This window comes from Excalfactoria chinensis, chromosome 2 (genome assembly GCF_039878825.1).
Source record: "Excalfactoria chinensis isolate bCotChi1 chromosome 2, bCotChi1.hap2, whole genome shotgun sequence".
Lineage (NCBI taxonomy): Eukaryota > Metazoa > Chordata > Aves > Galliformes > Phasianidae > Excalfactoria > Excalfactoria chinensis.
Genome location: NC_092826.1, coordinates 7,754,886 through 7,770,416, shown reverse-complemented (window position 1 = coordinate 7,770,416; position 15,531 = coordinate 7,754,886). Strand labels below are relative to the sequence as shown.

Genomic DNA, 15,531 nt, shown 5'->3' with positions numbered 1-15,531 from the left:
GGGGTTTTGTTTGGTTGGTTTTTTTTTGCAGTTAAACTAGTCTTAATTATTGATCATAAGATCCTGTAAAAGGTAGTTTGGGAAGCTGTTTAAAAGGGAGCAATTCTCTGTCTTCTGTTTTCTGTTAACATAGCAAGGTTTGGTTCCAGTTTCCAGTGAAATCAATGGTAACATATAGCCAATATTCCTGAAAATTAATTTCAAAACAGAACTTGAAATTCATTTGCCTTTGAAGACTCAAGCCTCCATTGCTAGAGACCTCATTTAGTATCAAAAGAGAAGATGGGTTGTCATGTATAGAAGTGAATTACATATGCTGCACAATTCTGCCAGGTCTATATCTGTCATTTTAAGACAGAATGATTTTGTTAAAAATAGTACTTACACATATATTCCACATTTAAAGTGGATACTTATACACATCTGTCTTCAACAGTCAAATTTTAGTCACGCTTTTTCCACTATTAGCAAGACGCTGTTGGAGAGAGAGATTTACCATAGAAGGGAAGAAGAGTAAGGAGTTTTCTACACAAAAATAAATTCTTTAGTTTTCAAATATCAAGATATAAATTAACAACCTTTAACATTTTACTGACTGAAAACTATTTTCCAGCATCAGAGTACAATTTTAAGAGTAATTTTCCCCACTTGAAATACAATACTACTTATCTCTTATTTTTTGTACTGTCAAACACCTCAAAATAGTGGTTTAAATCAACTGTAAAAATAGCTTGTTTAAATTCTTCACAGTATTGATTTCTTACATACTTAGGCATATTGACATTCAGAATTTTTCCTTCTGCAGTGACCAGCTTTGGAGGAGGCTTCTCTCTCTTTTTTGATCCTCTAAACAAAATAGAAAGAAAAACAGTTCATAATCTCACATTTTCGTTTTTTATGCTGAATAGCAAAATGGAAAGGAGATGTTACCTGGTTCTAGATTATAAGGATACAACTTATTTCAGAAACTAAACCGGTTATGTCAGGTGTCCAACTGAACATTAAAAGCATCATCAAAAACTGAGCAAATACTTTGTAGTATCATTTATTTACATAGATAATAACTTCTTAGGTGTGACACTCAGTATTCATTGTTGAACATGATATCAAACATGAGTTAGCTGGCAGAACAGTAGATATTCTGAAATCCAAACAATGGAGCTGGAAAGATAAATTATTATATTTAAAATCCCCGTTTGAGGGAAAACAAAATAAAGGGTAAGATAAAAAATAGAAAATGAAAAAATAAAGCAGCCGGAATATTTTATTCACATTTTTAAAGCACATTTACACAGGTAAAGACAATATTCAATGTGAGGCAGATGCCAACTTCCTCTTTGTGCCTTCAAGAAGTTGTTCATCTTCAGTTCCCAAAATACATTAAAACAAAAAATATACCTTATATTGTCTTTAGCTTTCCTTTTTTCTTCAATATATCTGTGAGCTTCTAATCTAGATTCCGGAGTATATGGTGTTGGCTCCTCCCAAAATCTTCTGTCTTCTTCATCATCTTCTGCAGTTCTGCACATGTGTTGTTCTCCTTCTCCTTCTGTCTGATGATTTTCTTTGTATTGTAGGGAGTCTGGGCTACACAAAACCACAGAGAATATTGTTTGAAAAAAGAAAAGTAATAGCAATGATTGATTACTCCAATATGAATTTAAATTCCTACCAATAACAATATTTTAAGTATTTGGATAACTTATTCTGCTCTTCTTGCAGCAATAAAAAATAAAAATATTTTGACACAATACTTTTCACTGACAACTAAGAAACAATACTATGATTTTGCCAAGCCATCTGAAAATTCTGAAAGATAGTTCAAAAGAGTTAATTTCAGCAGCAGGACTGTCAGATGCCCTTATAACCTTCAGGTGAAAGAAAATCTTCAGTCCCTGTTATGTTTAAATATTTCCTACCTCAGGCAGTAGATGATAAGAAATTTATAAGATAGCAGCTTTTTATGTACACATTACAGGTGCCATTTTTGAACCTAAGTCACTTTTTCCCCAGTCACTAAGCTATCTATATAGAGTGAAAACTAAATTTATGATACAGCTGTGATCTGTGAGAACAAAGTTGCATAACCAGTGGAAACAGGGATGTGTCACCTGGGAAGAATACAAAGATGTTGTCTGGATATTCAGAGATGGGATTAGGAAAGCCAAGCACAGATGGAACTGAACTTGTCAAAGGATGTTATAGAAAAAAGGAGTTTCTATAGGTACATTGGTCAAAAGGGACAGGTGAAAGAGATCGTACTTACTCTGATAAATGAGAAAGAAGAACTGGCTACAACAGATTTGGAAAAGACTGACTGAGTCTTCACTGGAAGCCAGGATTTCCATATTTCATACAACCCTGAACCTCATATTCCTGAATCTCTTGGTAGGAACTGGGGGAGAAAACTTCCCCACACTGTAAGAACAGCCTGCGTCTGAGGCAGACTCATGAGACTGAATCTGTACAAGTCTATGGGGCATAATGGACATGCGTCCAGGGTTCTAAGGGAACTGGTTGATGTGGGGGCCAAAATGCTCTCCATCATACTTGAAAAGTCATGGCTGTCAGGCAAAGTTCCCAGTAAGAGACAAAAAAGGAGAAACATCACTCCCATTTATAGGAAAGGGAGGAAGGAGGATCCAGGGAACTGCAGGTCAGTGAGGTTCACCTCAATAGTCTGGGAAGATCATGGGGAACATCCTCCTGGAAGACACATTAAGGCACATGAGGGATGAGCAGGTGATCTGAAACAGAAGGCACAGCTTCACCAAGAGAAGGTCCCACCTGACCAATCTAGTAGTCTTCCATGGCAGAGTAACAGGTTTGGTGGACAAAGGGAAGGCAACTGATGTCATCTATCTGGATTTCTGCAAGGCCTTTGATGTGGTTTTGCAGCCACGTTAGGGATATATGGACTATTTGGTAGATACTGAATTGGCTGGAAGGTCACAGCCAGATGCTTGTCGTCAATGTTTTTAAGTCCAGGAGGAGGCTGGTGACAAGCACTGTCCCCCAGGGGGCAGTCTTGGGACCTGTACTCTTAAATATCTTTTATTAGTGACATAGATGATGAGGTTCAGTGCACCCACACCAAGTTTTCTGCAGAAGGAAAAGATGCCATCTAAATGGACCTTGATAAACTTGAAAGGTGGGCCCTTGTGAACCCAATGAGATTTAACAAAGCTAAGTGCAAGGGTGTGCACTTGGGCTGAAGTAATCCTGGATGTGTACACAGTCTGGGAGAAGAAATCCTTGAGAGTAGCCCTGTTGAGAAGGCAGTAGGGGTCCTGGTAGATGAAAATATTAACATGAGACAGCAGTGTCTGCTTGCAGCCTGGAAGACCAACGGTATTCTGCGCTGCATCAGAAGAGGGGTGGACAACAGCAAGAGAGAGATGATTGCCTCACTACTCTGCTCCCATGAGGCTCCGTCTGGAGCACTGTTCCTGTAACCAGGGCCCCAACATGGGAAAGACATTTAGCTTTTGCAGAGGATCCGGAGGAGAGCCACGAAAGTGATAAGAGGGCTGGAGCACCTCTCCTATGATGATACACTGAAGAAATTGGTCTTGCTCAGTCTGGAAAAGAGAAGGCAGCCTGGAAAAGAGAAGGCTTCAGGGACACTTCATTATGGCCTTCCAGTATCTAAAGGGAGATTATAAACAGGAGGTAAATCAACTTTTTACATGGGTTGGTAGTGATATAGCAAGGAAAAATGGTTTTAAACTAAAGGAGGGAAGATTTAGATTAGATTTCAGGGAAGGTTTCCACACAGAGGATGGTGAGGTGCTGGAACATGATGCCCTGAGAGGATGTCAGTGCCCCATCCCTGAAGGTGTTCAAGGCCAGTTTAGGTGTGGCCCCAGGCAACCTGATCTAGTGCTTAGCCTAGCAGTTGGCAACCCTGCCTGTGGCAGGTGAATTGGAACTTGACAATACGTGAGGTTCCTTCCAACCCAAGCCATTCTATGATTCTTTGATTCTATGAATCATGGAAATCAGACTCTACTGGACTAAAATTGGACTAAAGATGAATGTCAAGTTCAATGAAAGATAAACTGAGAGAAAAGTCTTTCTGCTGTCTTAGTCTTATTAATATAAGGTTGAAGAAGCATAGGGGTAAACATTTCCATAGCCTTTTAAACACCTCGAAAAATCTTCAAATTTTGTTTCATTCTTAGTATCTTAGTATTCTTAGTATTAATAAAGTCTGCAGCAAAAGAAATCATAGAGGAAGAACAGCTTTCTCTGAAACAATTGTATTACCTTAAATAACAATTTCCAGCTGTCCTCCTGAAAGAAGCTATCAATTACACCGTTTTGGCACCCAGACAATTTAGCTTGGAGATACAAAAATTCTTCTGTGCTGTCTGCAGGTCACTAATTAATGACATTTATAATTAATTATATTTTTTCTCTAGGCATAAAATGCTTGAGGATAAATGCTAGAATCCCACTAGAATCAGTATAAAGACAAACATGAGACTTCAAGTAGAATTACACAACCAGTATTTCAGGAGGAAAAGCAAAATTACTAATGAAGAAAGAGAAGAATGATGATTAGATAATTACTTAAAACTGTTACCACCTAATGTTACCTGCCAAGTCCATGCTCAGCTTCCATTTTTTTTTCTTTCCTGTCCTTCCTTTCATGCATCCTTCTTTGAGCCTCTTCCTTTTCTTTGGCTCTTTTGAGAAGGTAAGCTTGTTCCTGTTCTCTGATGTTCTGTTTCACTTCTTGATAGTATTGAAGTGCTTGAATCCTCTCCGAACGTTCTATTTCTTTACTATCCAAATACTTCCCAAAGGGAAGAAAAATCCATATATAAACATGAGAAATTTTAAACATATTAAAGCAAATAAATCCATTAAACTGCAGTTTAATTTAAGATTCATTTAAAACCTCTAAAGCACTATTTAAGAAACAGTATATTAAAAAGAATTAACAGTAAATTTCTATTTAAGTCTGAAAAAGTATTTGTGCCTGATAGTTGCCTTTTGTATTTTCTCACATTTTACTTTGTCTTAATTACTGTGGAGTAGGAAGAGTCCCATCAGCCCTTTCTGTTATTTTTTTCTGATTTTGATTCAGCTCATGGAACTATTAAAAATATATTTCTTTAAATGTAAAGTAAATTTCATTTACTGCTGACAAAGTGAGTTGAATCTACTCAGTTTAAGTTAAGTAATTGTCTGTGCCTGTCCAAGGTAAAGTGTAAGTGTGTAGTTAGGGTCATTTTCAATGACAGAAAATCATTAAATTAGTCTCTGCACAGAACCTTAATCTCAACATATCTATTTACAGGAGATGCAAGATAGTGCATTTTCATGTCAACTTCTACCCTTCTATTGCCTTACACTGTTGGTACAGTATATAACATCAGTAAACTATCAACAACTTGGAAACTTTTCGAAATCATGATATTATTTACAAAAATAAATAAATAAATAAAATTATGTCTGTATAAAAACAAATGAGGAAAAAGCCATAAATGTACTGTGTATTTATCATTTGGAGCTTCGTTGAAGCATCTCCAGTGAAAATGACAGATGACTTTAAGAAATAACTGTGGTTTAGTCAAAATTCTTGAGAACAGACTTTACTTTCCTGAGGGCAGTAAGAAAAAGATTCCTACTTTTTCCTACCACAGGCATTTATTTTGTTTTGGATTAATATGTTGAGTCAATAGAGATGATTATTGATTTGTTCATAGAATTAACAATAAAAATCGTACTTTTAACTGATGAAGTGTTGCCACCACAAATTGTCTGTAACCTTCAAATTCAGTGCACGGGTTACCCACTAGAAACAGTTCCTTCAAATGTATGTTATATATTAGGGTTTCAACACTAGACAGTTCACCAATGAAATTTGCTGTCAGGTCAAGCTTCTTCAGTTCTTCACAGCCTATTTGAATAAATAAAAATAAAAACAAAAAATCATTTAATTTGTTCATTACATAAATGAGCATAACACAGAAACACACAAAGATACAGACACGTATATGCACTTGGGTACTAAAACCGCTGCCTGCATTTGCCTTTTGTATAATAACATCATCCTGTCAGGATACATATTTTACAAGCCACAAGTAGAAGACTGACTCACAGCTAAGCTTCAGGAGATTAGAATATTTATAGAAAAAAAAAAAAAATCTTGATAAAACAGAAAATACAAAAAATACTCTTGGTTTCATGACTATAAGAACTCGGTGGTCAGAACTTGTATACTAGCTATTAAATGCTTCATTTCCAGACAAGATAAAATTCAGCTTTAAAAATCTGATCATCCTAGTACCATCCTCATCTTAAGTCTTCTCCATGTGACTAAGGAGTGCCCAATTGCTTCAGAAAAGCAGGATAACTTACGGGTTTCACTTCTGTGTAATGTTAATCTTAACTAACATTATCAAAGTGTTGATAAAATGTGTTCTAAAAATCTACTCCGAGATGAGGTGAACTTTTTCACTTTATGGACTCAGCTATTGTCATGAATATTTTATCACTGATTAAATTGCAAAAATTGGTGAGAAAGTGGTGTGTTAGCCAGAAACATTTATTATAATTATTAACACTTAATTTGCTAACAAATTGGTCTGGGAAATCTGGATCCAGAATTTATCGACTACTCCTTATATCATAATCTGTTCATGAGTCATAACCTTGGCCTAAGAGTAAAAAAGTTCAGCTAAGAGCAAATTCAACTTCTATGCTCGTCATTTTAATCACCTCTTTTCCTTTGCAGGTTTACTTGGCAAGTATTCTATGCATAATGGAACTGAAAGAGCATAAACAATGCAAAATGATTTATTAGGGGATTGAAACAACCTCAATTTTTGCAAGGCTCGCTCCCAAAGTTTCTGGCATCTAAGTAAATGACAAATCACAGTAATAAATAATGCAGCCTGCTAGAGGAACTTAAAATTTGCTGGCATGAAAAAAGATGTAAATTTCTCAACAAATTGCCAAATAAGTAATGCAGTACATATTTCTGCAACTATTTGTTTATTTTTCTATTTTATTTAAACCACTCTCTCAAATCAGCATGCATATGATTCAAAAGAAAGCAAAGCAAAACAGAGGTATTTTTTGTCCCCTTGCTAAGGTGTGCATTTCATACACAGTGCAACTTGACCAAGCAGAATCGAGAAAGAAAAAGGAAATAAGTCAACAGCTAGAAGTGATTCAAATAATATGGAATGTGGTTTATGGATGGCTCTAAGTCTCAGGATTTGCTCATGGGAAATGGTAAATCCTTGGACAAGCAATTATAGTGACAGGCTAAATGATTAAACATAGACAATATAGATAAAATTTTATGTAAAGACAGAAAAAAGATAGACCCGAAAAACTCTATGAAAATACTCCAGACAGTGGAACTTCTGTACAATGTAGGACATCCTTCTGTGAGACTTTCAATTGCTGAGGTAAAGATGACTGCTGAACCATAACAAAAAACACTTTTTACAGTCAGCACATTATTAAAAAAATAAAAAAAATAAAAATAAAATAAAAATAAAAAGTTGCTTTGTTCTATATAAGCTACATAAGAAATCACAGAGACACTGAATCATAAGATCACTCAGGTTGGAAAAGACCTTAAAGATCACTGAGTCCTACAATGACCTAACCATACTACCTAACTAAAAACCCTCTACTAAATCATGTCCTTGAGCACCACATCCAAACGGTTTTTAAGCACATCCAGGGATGGTGACTCAACCACCTCCCTGAGGAGACTAACCCAGTGCTTCACAACTCCTTCCATGAAGTTCTTCCTGATATCCAATCTAAACTTACCCTAGCAGAACTGGGTACATACTAATCCTGTATAGATTTGTTATATTTTGATTCCTATTTTGTAAAGTATGGAACTGTCATAGCTGACAACAGTCGATAAAGAGTGTGTGGAGAGCAAGTTAAAATGCATTTAAGAAACAATGACAAAAATTCAACTGTAAGAAGTTGACAAGGGGAAATGGACATAAGCTGGAGCATAGGAAGTTCTGCACAAATGTGCGCAAGAATTTCTTTACAGTGAGGGTGACAGAGCACTGGAACAGGCTGCCCAGGAGGGTGGTGGAGTCTCCTTCTCTGGAGATATTCAAGACCTGCCTGGATGCCTACCTGTGCGACCTGATGTAGGGAACCTGCTTTGGCAGGGGGGTTGGACCCGATGATCTCTAGAGGTCCCTTCCAACCCCTACAATTCTGTGATTCTGTGAAGAACCATTGGATACAAAGAAATACTGAAACACTGTGCACTAAGGAGCTCTTTCTGACTGTCAAGGTAGTACGTTTAGTGATGGGCATAACTCCACTTTTCCTTACATTAAGCCTCTGCTCAAGTTTTTCAGTAAGAAAAAGCAAACAAGTTCATTGAAATATCTTACCTTCCAGATTTTCAATTCTTTCAATATTGTTCAAAGCAAGATTTAAATATTCTAGCTTCTTTAACTTGCCCACATTTTCTGTAACAAAACACAGACCCATTACTTCAGTTTCCTTCACTGGAAAGGCATTATTATTTTACTTGTTTGCTTAACTTCAAACAAAAAATAAAGCAGGAAAATAGGAGGGACAAACCTGAATTTGCATGAGACTATCAGGTATTAATATTTTAACACTTAAAAAGATGAAAACAGGATTTCTAGAAGAAGTATATATTAATATAATTAAAAAAAAAAAAGAGAGAGAGAGAGAGAGAGAGAGAAATAAGGAAGGCTATTTTTGATCAAAACATCTATAATATAAGTACATAATGCAAGTAGGCTGGCCAAAATACATGGTGAAACATTCCATTCATTGGGAATGATTTGACTGTATGAAGCTTTATGAAACTGGAGTTTTACACTCACTTATATAGAAAAGATTGTTTTCTTTAGTATATATCCATTTTTTAAAGGTCTTTTGTCTACATGGCTAATACAAGTAACTTAAATAAGGAATAAATCCATGCTATATAACAGTTGGCAGAATTTATTCTGTTTTGAAATAAAGCCTGGAACTACTATCTTCTATAACACAAAGTTACTTAGCCTGCAATTTATGTGTTGCCTATAAAGGAGTTTGAGTTAATTCAGGTAAAAATGTGGTCTAAGAAGTTTCCTTTCCTGCTGGAATTTTTGTGGCCACTTAAGTTTTTAGGAAAACCTGTACTAAAGATATGCTTTAATTCCTGACATTAGAAAACATTGTAGGGATTAACAAATTAGGTCATGTCATTTTCAACAAGGACTTTCAGATATGCATGATCAGTTGAGGAAGCAGTAGTGGGCTGGCCCACAATGATGGGTTAGCCATTATCTTTGCTGCTTTCACTCGAGTCATAATGAAAACACAAACACAGCATTCTGATGTAAGCAACAGCAAACACAATAACAATCAATTCAAACTACAATGCCTTTCTGCCACAAGCCTAAAAAACAACTTTAAGGCATGCATTAGCATTTTGGGAAATAAAACCTTATCTAATAATTCCCTTCATCAGAGCTCATGCTCCTGTGCTAGTTTTTGCCAGTCCTGTGCTATTGTTACACTGTCCTTCACTGTTGCACACCTGCCAACAGTAGATTTTTAAAGCTCTATGGCGCTATATGGCCATGTACTGAGGGAAGCTGTCTTAGCATGCAACATTAGCACACATACTACAAAGAAGCACAACAAACAGAGGTAAAGATGAATAATGAAAGAGTTGTAGAATTGTTCAGATTGCAAGTGGCTTGAGATCTGGAGGTTACGCCATTTGCAGAGGAACTAAGCTGAGAGATGCAGAAGAGTTGAGATCCTAAATCCTCGCATGCTTCTTCAAAGAGGCTCAGCTCCCTCAACTAAGTGGAACTGGAAAACCAAGAGGAAATTAGGATTACAGCACCTTGTTGTCCCTGGGACAATCACGCATCATATCAAAAGTGTTCTGGTTTTGACACTGCACAATATTTCAGTGGTATATGGGAGATTTCCTTTTCTGCATTCAAAATAAATATTTACACAGCATTCTATAGGCTTTCTTTACAGATGAGCATTATGTAAACCCTAAATATCACCTGCATTATCTTATGTATCATTCTTCAGAGTGGAAAGCACTGAAGGTGTGCAGTATAGCTTGATGTTTGTTCTAAGAAGTGAAAAGGATTAGAAAGTTGCTTTAATCGTAGAATATGAGTGGTAGTATAAAGGTACAAGAGGAGGTACTACATCACTTTGTTTCAAGCCAAGAATAAATATAGTAGATTATATATTCAGGAATATTCCCTAATAGTTTGAGACAATTTGACAGAAATTGAGTGAAGCTTCTCTTTATTAAATATGATGATCCAAACTTATCCATAGTGTCACTGTGATATAACTGGAATACATACAGTGACTTATTTAAAGCTGCAGGCAGCTCTCAGCCAACAACAGGTGCATTCTATAATCTGGGATCTAAAGTATGTTATTTTCACCACTAACTATTGAAATTAGCGGGACCACAATGTTTGCTTTTTTATTTCTGTCAGATTGGCTAGCATTTCCTCCTTTGTGTAAGGGAAACAGGGGAAGTAAAGTTTACCAGTGCCAAAATAACTGGGAAACGCAAATGCCATTTGAAGTGTGACACACAGGCCTGAGACACAACTCTGATACGGGATACATGCTTTAACTCATGATGCAGTTCACAAACTTCCTCAGTCTCGGGTTTTTTGAAGATCTGACTGGAAAACCTATTCAGCGAAGTCAGAAAGTTAACCTCACACTAACTCACAAGCGGTGCTGACTAACTGCTGTACATACAGGCCCTGCAGAGACAAACAAGGAAATTCAAGCAGAGGACGATTCATCTAACTGATACAGATCATGGCTACAGCTGAGCTACTTCTCTAGGCTCCCCTAGAATCAATACAGAGAAATAGGTTATTCAGGGTACAATTTGTCTTGCCTTAAATTGGCTGTCTAAAACCAGTGAACTAAATCAGGCTCGAAAATATGTCTTCTTCCTAAGAGAGACTACAGACATAAATGCCTAGAAGTTTGAAGGCACAAATTCTACCACTTGGCTAACTAAGATCTTGGAGAGGTGTTTTCTCAATTCATAAATGATGAAATTAATTTCCCAGCAAGGATTCATACCACATATTTCGCTGCTTATTTTCCCTATGGTATTTCTATGATTGCAATAGCTGTATGCATGATATGAGTGAGGCAGTGTAGAGCACAATGTTATCTTGTGTTTTCTTCCCATTTATAGAAGAGAGCCAGGACTCATTCAAACAGCTTGGTGGTTTAACCTTCTATGTGTATGGATGCCTTGCAGCTTGCTAACTGAACAGTAGGCCAGACTGATCCTTAGAGTAGTGTTAAGGATTTCCTTCAAAAGAAGAGACATATCCTGACAGAGGCAATATAAAACATACAGCTATGACATTTTTGTGCTCATAAATAATGTCTACCTGTTGTGTGTTCTTCATGGATACACTGTTGTCTACTTTACAGTGGTTTACGTCTTGAATTCAGTACTGTTTCTATGAGATATGAGCATTGACAAAAGAATGAGATACAGTCTTGTGCCTTAAGCAAAAAATAACAGAGAAAAACAACTTTTTTTTTTTTAGACCAGTTTTGATGGAATAGAGCAGAATAAAGCAGTTTAAAAAAAAAACTTTCTCTCTTTGGGAGAAGATTAGTCCACTCTAAGAAATGCAGATGTTATCAATACAGATATTCCTTAGGAATTTCTTGACAAGACCCTTCAGGGCAGCTTGGAGTTGAGAAGATTTAAAGCCTTTACCTCCAAATCATAAGCACAGAGTTTCACCCTAAAACTCTAGATTGTTTTTTCTGCCTCTTAAGGAACTTCAAAGAAATATGTTAATACCATTCCTGAACACTTCTGACTTTCCATTCATCATAATGCCCTTAATAATACGCTTTAACTTTTGATTAGCTCCAGAGAGGTCAGGCAGTTGTACTTTGAAGGTCCCTTCCAACTGAACCACTCTATTTTACCTATATGGTATCTGTAGAATCTACACTTTTCTAGACCAAGGTCCCAGGTCATATCATTTTATGCACCTAGCAAACTTAAAGATGCATCACAACAGCACAGAACATAGATCATAAGGCAACTGCATTTTCCTGTGGTGAAGGAAGATCATTCAGACTTCTGTGTAAGTTGTCTTTATGCACAAAAGCAATTATTGTATCTGAAAGAAGATTATTTCCATCTTAACAGAAACTACCATATGTATAAAAACTGAATTGAAAAATGAGCACGAGGACAGCTAGCTCTCAGGTATTGCAGTTCATGGTATGCACTGAACTGTCTCTTTGTTACAAGTAAAGGATCATTGAGTTATACCTTCATGTATGAGATTTGAACCAATTAAGGTGATCTACACTTACATTCTAGTGACTTGTATCTCAGTACTAACTTTTTCATTTAAATTCCTTCTGCAAATTTCTAAACCTCTTAGAAGTCTGCTAACATGAAAGGAAAATAAAAGCTTGCAGGACCAGAGTCAAAAAGAAATTCTCTGTAGTTACTCGCTCCACATTCCCATGAAGAACAACACAAAAGAAAAACATATATTTCTAACTATGCACACAATTCCACTTAATAAAAAACATCAAGAAAATGCTTACCAATTTTTGGAATTAGGTTATTCTGAAGATAGAGAATTTTCAAATCCCGACACCATTTGTCAAGGTATTCTAATTTTTCTATTTCCTGCTGATGTAAAGAGATTTCTTCCAGTGAAAAAATTTCACAGTTGTTATGTTCTGCACGTCTTCTAACGAGATCTTCAGTGACTGAAAAAATAGTTGAGGTCATTGCAAAATATCTCCACAACTTGAATTATGAACAATTTTTATTATTATTTATCATTAAAATCTTTTGTTCCATCATAATAAATAGATTCTTGGGACAAATATCAACAAAAAGAAATTCTGCTATAAAAGACAAGTGCCAAGCAACTCACCCTACTACAGTGAGAATAATTTGTAAAACGCAATTAAGCCACCTCTAGCATTTAGAAAAATCCATATGAAAACTGCTGAATCTTCCATAACAGTGTAATGCAAACCTTGCTTGAAGCAAAGCTATAACTAATTCATGCTTATAAATGTTTGTGTTGGGATGATATATAATCCTGCGTATTTTGTAGGCACCGGCGGTTCATTAGCAGCAAGCAGAAGAGTTTCAGGGGCTGAAAGACACTAGAAACCTAGCTTCAGAATTTTCATGTAGCAATATTTAGTGCCAGGCAATCTTTCAAACAGTGAAAAGGATCTGTATAAGGAAGATAAGAACTAGTGCTCACTCTTGAGCTAGATGAGATTACTTTGTTTCCATTCCACAGCATTTAGGAAAGTGGCAAAATGAGATTTGCATGTTTGTTTTTTTTTTTTTTGTTTGTTTGTTTGTTTGTTTTTGTTTTTGTTTTTTTTTTTCAATGCCACGATTACAGTGGATCTTGTCTGCATAGGAAGCACGTTGGGCAAGGTGAACCCATCTCCTTGAATCAGTGTGGGTAGGTTGGCTCCATCTGAATAACCACCTTCTGTTCTACAGCAGATTGATCAGAACTGATTAAATTATGAGAGAAAATAAAAATATGGCAATAATAATGACTAAATAGTATTTACAGAAAACACGAAAAACATCAGCATTTCTAACAACTTACTTTGCAAGCATGCTGGAAATTACAGAAGAGAATGGCCTTCTTACCAATGTGTCCAGTGTCAGATCTTGCAGTGACAGTTATTTCCAGCGCAAACAGCTATTTTTGAGTAAGAAAACAATATTCCACGATCTGCACACTTGCACATTGGTACATTTTTACATGCTATACCCTTTATAGAAAAAAAGAAGGAGGGACAGGGTGTGGGGGCTGTGTGACACTCACTCCGCACCATGGCTGCCCGCAGCTGCCCGCCGCCGCCATTACAGGACGCCCCGCGCTGCCATGGCAACGGGTGTTGCTGGGCCGCCGGCCTTGTGCCGCTCCCCTCAGCGCGGCCTCAGCTCTGCCCGTGTGTCTGCTAAAGCTGGGAATGCTTGCAGCCCGAGGAGATCCCACAGCCGTACTCCTCTTTTCAAAGCCTGGCTTTCATTTGGGGATGAAATCACGTTGACTTCACGTCTGCCAGTCCTGACCCCTTCCTTTGGCATTCACATATGAAATATCTTCCTCAGGCTGTGTCTATACGTTGCATGATGTCCTTGTTGCCCACCACATTGCCCACCACATTGCCTTGCAGCAAACACTGCTGTCCTTCACCTTTTAGCTGAGATTCTCCCAGCGGGTCGCAGTCTCAAAACAACGCTTAGCACTCTATCTAAGGCATGAATCTGTTCGAATATCTGTGTGAAATGTGCCACGCTGTGTAAATAGTTACTACAGCCCCTGCAGTGTTCTGTGGAGTATCACTTGTCATTACCATACTTAGTATGGTGATGGCTTCACACTCAGTATCTACCTTGCAACTAACCTAATGAGTCAGTTGTGGCTGGACGTCTCGGGGACATAAATTCTCCTGTCTGGGGTTTCCTATTTTGCAATTAATATAACAATGTAGTGTTGCTTCATGTGCTCGATTAAACAAATTCCCAGCAGGCAAAGTTACAGCAACCTAAACTAAGGAAGTGGAAGGGATGACGTGCTTCAAAGCATCACTTTGCAGAGTCCTTCACCTAATCCTGATATGATGACCACCACTCCAGTTCAGCAGTGAAGTAATTACAGGTATCCTGTTCATTGCCGTATCCTTTAAAAGCCACAATTGGTGACTCCAAAACTTCAGGTACAGAACATAAACTGGCACAACTGTAACCAAATCAAGGTGTAAACATTAGGAAAGTCAGCATGAACCACAAAACAGTTAAACACAACGTAAGGGTTCGATCAAGCCTAAAGCTCATCTATTATCAGAAAAATCACACGCGTTAAGAAAGTATTTATTTGTTTATTTTGAAATGTTCATTTTAGTTGGTCACTTAGCTGGGATGTAATCCATGAAAATACAGATCACAATGTAACTTTCCGATTTTGATTTTGTTGATATTTAGGGGTAGGTAGGAGAGAGGAGGTGTCATGGAACTAAAGCTACCAAGTTTTGAGGAGATAATGAGACATGAAGGAGCAAACTGAAGTTTACACACTTTGGTTTGTAGGCCTCTGGCATTTGTCCCTGTCTGACTGGATGTGACCAAATAACTCTGAGGACAAAGATTCAGACAGAGCTAGTTGGACGGCACCATCTCGTGGCTACAAAGCCACAGAGATGAAGGCTGTGGGTAAGGCCTTTTGCTGTCTACTCATTTATTTCATATCATACTGCAGGCTCCTGCAAATAATAGCTTTTACAGCTGTGACTTTTACTAGAACTATTAATTTCTGATGAGATTACAAATCACATTCAAGGCAATCTATAATAATAAGAAAAATCTCATTATTTCTACATCCAGTATTTTAAGTGCTGCATCTACACTGTGTTACACAGAAATACCCAGATTATTTGGTTATTCTAAAATTCTGTTAGTTTTTG

At 37.1% G+C, this 15,531-nt stretch overlaps 1 protein-coding gene across 1 annotated transcript in view; it reads right to left on the bottom strand.

The window, feature by feature from the left end:
* Positions 1–15,531, bottom strand: part of LOC140248898 (dynein axonemal assembly factor 11-like) — a 44,096-nt gene that overhangs the window by 14,603 nt on the left and 13,962 nt on the right. Inside the window, exons 6-11 of the mRNA XM_072330023.1 lie at positions 12,625–12,792; positions 8,397–8,474; positions 5,739–5,911; positions 4,602–4,801; positions 1,399–1,587; positions 769–846 (exon numbers count right to left, since the gene is read on the bottom strand). Of these exons, the coding sequence (XP_072186124.1) occupies positions 769–846; positions 1,399–1,587; positions 4,602–4,801; positions 5,739–5,911; positions 8,397–8,474; positions 12,625–12,792 (886 nt within the window). The remainder of the gene's footprint in view (positions 1–768; positions 847–1,398; positions 1,588–4,601; positions 4,802–5,738; positions 5,912–8,396; positions 8,475–12,624; positions 12,793–15,531) is intronic.